At 35.4% G+C, this 4,818-nt stretch overlaps 1 protein-coding gene across 1 annotated transcript; it reads left to right on the top strand.

Annotated features, from left to right (window-relative positions):
* The first annotated feature begins 2,487 nt into the window (after positions 1–2,487).
* On the top strand, positions 2,488–3,846 carry LOC149481975 (uncharacterized). The gene has a single exon (XM_089704953.1). It carries the CDS (start codon positions 2,651–2,653, stop codon positions 3,401–3,403), a length of 753 nt encoding a protein of 250 aa, XP_089561079.1. The 5' UTR covers positions 2,488–2,650; the 3' UTR covers positions 3,404–3,846.
* Positions 3,847–4,818: the final 972 nt, after the last annotated feature.

Below are 4,818 nucleotides of genomic sequence, written 5' to 3' on the forward strand. Positions count from 1 at the left end.
AACTACTAAACCAATTTGCATGAAATTTGGTACGGAGATATTTTGATACCCGAGAAAGGACATAGGCTACCTTTTATTGCGAAATATGTACCACGGGCGAAGCCGGGGCGGAGCTCTAGTAATATGTATTATAAATGCGAAAGTGTGTTTATTCGTTTTAATGTGACATGGCCATGGGTAACTTTTGACAGCGGTGAAACGACTCATACTATTGCGAATTTAACATCAGGGGAATCCGCGGGCAAAGAAAAATATATGAATATTGTTTTCAATAAAAATGATGATGATGATATTGTTCATGAAATTAATAATAATTCCATAATTCCAGGGCCCTGGTGAAAGCGCCCAACGACCGGGCGAGTTTATACGTTCGCTAGCTATGCAGATACTGAGCCATTCTGCGCACGCGCGGCCTGTGGATAGAGAGCATAGCGTACGGGATGTGGGTGGGAATAGGTGGGTGGTTGGTAGTACTTTAATCAGTCGTAAACATTTCAAATTTTAGGAAGATTAGAAAAATGCTTTTAACAATAGTTAGGGAAATTTCGATTGACAGAAAAATTACGATAAGTCAGGAAAAAATTCTATAAATCAGGAAATTTTCCATAAGTCGGGAAAATTTCTATAAGCTGGAAAATTTCCATAAGAAAGGAAAATTTCTATACGTCAGGAAAATTTTTATAAGTCAGGAAAATGTTTATAATCCACGAAAATTTCTATACATCAGGAAAATTTTTATAAGTCAGGAAAATGTTTATAAGCCAGGAAAATTTCTATACGACAGGAAAATTTCCATAAGTCAGGAAAATTTCTATACGTCAGGAAAATTTGTTTGTCAGGGAAATGTTTATAAGCCAGGAAAATTTCTATACGCCAGGAAAATTTCGATAAGTCGGGAAAATTTCTATACGCCAGGAAAATTTCTATAAACAAGGAAAATTTCTATACGTCAGGAAAATTTGTATAGGTCAGGAAAATGTTTATAATCCACGAAAATTTCTATACGTCAGGAAAATTTGTATAAGTCAGGAAATGTTTATAAGCCAGGAAAATTTCTATACGCCATGAAAATTTCCATAAGTCGGGAAAATTTCTATACGCCAGGAAAATTTGTATGTCAGGAAAATTTCCATAAGTCAGGAAAATTTCTATAAGCTGGAAAATTTCCATAAGGAAAATTTCTATAAGCGGAAAATTTTTATACGTGAGGAAAATTTCTATAAGCCAGGAAAATTTCAATAAGTCAGGAAAATGTATAAGTCAGGAAAAATTGTATACGCCAGGAAAATTTCTTTACGCCAGGAAAATTTATATACGTCAGGAAAAATTACATAAGTCGGGAAAATTTCTATAAGCCAGGAAAATTTGTATAAGTCAGGAAAAATTGTATACACCAGGAAAATTTCTTTACGCTAGGAAAAATTCTAGGAAAATTTCTATGCGTGAGGAAAATTTCTCTTTGCCGCAAAAATTTCTATAAGTCTGGAAAAATCCATAAGTCGGGAAAATTTCGATAAGACAGGAGAATTTCTATACGTCAGGAAAATTTCTCTTTGTGGGGAAAATTTCAAGTGATAAATTATGATAAAATACAAAGGCGATAGAAACGATTCAACTAGAAATTTATATTTAAACATGGTAGTTCGTGTTTCTCAGAAATAATTCGTTGATTCTCTAAACCGTTCTTAGGCGATTGGAAGGTAATATTATTATTTATTTAATTAAGTATTTAATTTGATAGATAAATTAAAAAAAATTAATCAGAGGTAATGTAAAAAGCAGTTTTAATCTTACTAATATTATAAATGCGAAAGTTTGTGAGGATGTGTGTGTGTGTGTGTGTGTTTGTTACTCTTTCACGCAAATACTACTGAACCGATTACAATGAAATTTAGCACACATATAGAAGGTAACTTGGATTGGCACATACGGTAGGTTTTATCCCGGAAATCCCACGGGAACGGGAACTATACGGGTTTTCCTTTGAAAACGCGGGCGAAGCCGCGGGCGGAAATCTAGTACCGTATATATGATTGCCAAATATGATAAACTAAAAATAACAGTTTGCGACCAATCAATACCAAGAAAATGTAACACAATGCATCACTAACAAAAATAATATGTTCCCATCAAAGTTAGGAAGGCTGTTACCTCCCGTCACTGCCATCGACAATGTCTCCAAACGTCACCCTAAACACGCGTTCTGTTGTTCGTGACAACTCTCGGATGATTTAATATGTCTACAACTTGGTCTACAAAAATATTTTTAATCTGCGAAGCTCACCTCTCCCCACTCCCCGCACCCCGCATCTCCGCCCCGCGCGCCTACACCTTCAGGACGAATCTTATGCGTAACATTTGACAGGCAAACAATTCGCCATGATGTTTGAATGTCAACGAGATATTATAGGTGTGTTAGAGGTGGTTATAGGCTCGTGGGGAGCGTCACGTCTCACAAGACTTTTTTTTCGCGGGTAGATGTGTACACGTCAACACGTAAAAGTTGCGCTCTTATAAATTTTTATTAATTTAAATACATTTTAAACAAGTTAAGTTTGATTTAAATGATTAACTAGTGTGTAGTACATACCAGCAATATAAATACAACATTCACTCCCTGCAATAACAGCATATTCAATAAATCACCACAATGGATTCTCTTCAACAGTCATTAGACAGCATGACAACTATGTTCACCACCCGGATGGCTGAATTTGAAAACACTTTGAAAGGAAACAAAGTGTCACCAGCTTGCAATGCAAACCCCAGCTTGGTATCAGAATTTTCCGAATTTCGGAATTTTGTTCTGTCTACCTTGAAACAACTTCATGCTCAAGTCAACCTTCTCTTCAAACTATATGATCATCAGGAAACTAGAAGTAGAAAGAAAATACTCCTAATTCATGGGTTGCCTGAAGACAATCAAGAGGATACATCTGAGTTACTGGTGCAGTTTGTTCGTTCAAATCTTAAAATAACTGACTTCAGCACAAATAACATAAACAGATGCCATCGCATTGGACGCACGAGTTTGGACAAACCAAGGCCTATTCTTGTAAAGCTAAGTGATTTATCTACTAAAAATAAACTCTGGTACGGTAAAACTGCATTAAAATCTACTGGAATTACAATCTCAGAGTTCCTCACCAAGCAGTGGCATGAAGCATTCCTTGCTGCTCGTAAACAGTTTGGGATTAATAAATGCTGGACTAGAGATGGCCTTGTGATTGTGTTAGATTCCAAAGGTGTGAAGCGGCAAGTAACTTGTTTATCTGATCTGAATGCCATTCCTCAAACTAACTCGGAGTTGGAGTCTGATCTGACTTCACAAGCTAGTGGTGGTGTCAAAGAAGCCCATGTTTCACAGAATGCCAGGCCAAAGCGATGCACTAAGAAACAATAAGCGGTATATCTTGTATGTATTTATCTTTTTATTAACTATTTGTCCTCCGTCTGTGTTTAGTGTGTAATGAATTCTTGCTTTCTGTTTTTACCTATATGTTTGTAACTGTGTTTGTAACAATTCACTGGTTCTTAAAATTAATTCATCTTTCCTACCTATGTGCCTTTTGTCTCCAATGTATGTTTTGTATGTTGTTATGTGATTATAATATTCATATTAAATCACTTTGTGGTTATTGGTTAACATATTTAGTAGTCACCCACGCTTAATATAATAAAAGTTAATGCCACTTGTGAGTACCGTCGTTTTGTAATTATTATGCATTTTTTGTAATATCAAGTTTCATAAATATTGACAAAACTTTGTAGGTAATGTAAACAATTATTATGACAGCTGTCGACACCTGTCATATTTTATGTCCTTTTGACATTTGAGGTACATTGTTCGGCCTAGCTCCTTGGCATTCAGGTTTATTATACTTAAAAATTTGTTTAGGAAATTAGTTCTTAGTCCTTGTTAGTTACCTAAAAATATTTTGGATGTAATGTTTATTTTAATCTATTTCTTTTCTTCTTTTTTTTCTCGTTGGCTTTGTATGTAACTCTAATGTATTTTTTTTATTTTTATTCTTTGTTTTTTATTTGCTGTATTTGCTTATATTGCTGGTAGTATTGGTATTGGTATTACTGGTTTAGCTTATTTTGTGCTTATAACTATAAGTAATTGTAACTGGTTACTTTTTTATGTCTAACTGCAGTGCAAATAGTGATATCTTTTATTCGGCATCTTCAAATAGTAGTAGCGATGAAAATAGTTTTTGTAGTACTTCCTTTCCCTCCCTTGAAAAAACCCTTTTTTCCCATTTCCATGATTGTCTTAAAAATTTAAATATTGTGCATATTAATGCTCAAAGTATCCCAGCACATTTCCCTGACCTTCTTTCATCTTTTGATTCAAAAGTTATCAGCGCAATTCTGGTTTCAGAATCGTGGCTAAAACCTTGCCTATCATCATCCTCATATTCCTTGCCTGGGTATAATTTAATCCGCAACGATAGAGTGGGCCGTGGTGGGGGAGGTGTCGCCATTTATCTTTCTGACTGCATTCCCTTCTCTATAGTTAGTATGTCGCCACAACCCCCACCTGCGGACGCCGCTGAGCACCTCATCATAGAGATTAGCGTAAACTCAACTAAATTACTACTCGGAGTATTCTACAGTCCTTCTCTCAATGTAAATTATTTCTCGTCCTTAGAAACTATCCTAGAAAATGCATCTTCTATTTACAAGCACATAATCTGTATGGGAGATTTCAATACTTGCATGTTAAAAAATGATACTCGATCTAAAAAACTACAAACCTTGGTAGATGCTTGCAACCTCCACTTGCTCCCTCTTAATGCTACGCACATTATC

Source organism: Colias philodice, chromosome 16, assembly GCF_061535455.1.
Source record: "Colias philodice isolate Cphi_HAF_F1 chromosome 16, ilColPhil1 Martin Lab GWU primary, whole genome shotgun sequence".
In the NCBI taxonomy this organism is placed as follows: domain Eukaryota; kingdom Metazoa; phylum Arthropoda; class Insecta; order Lepidoptera; family Pieridae; genus Colias; species Colias philodice.

Coding starts and splice junctions, on each gene's coding strand:
- LOC149481975 (XM_089704953.1), top strand. CDS start 2,651: ATGGATTCTCTTCAACAGTCATTAGACAGCATGACAACTATGTTCACC.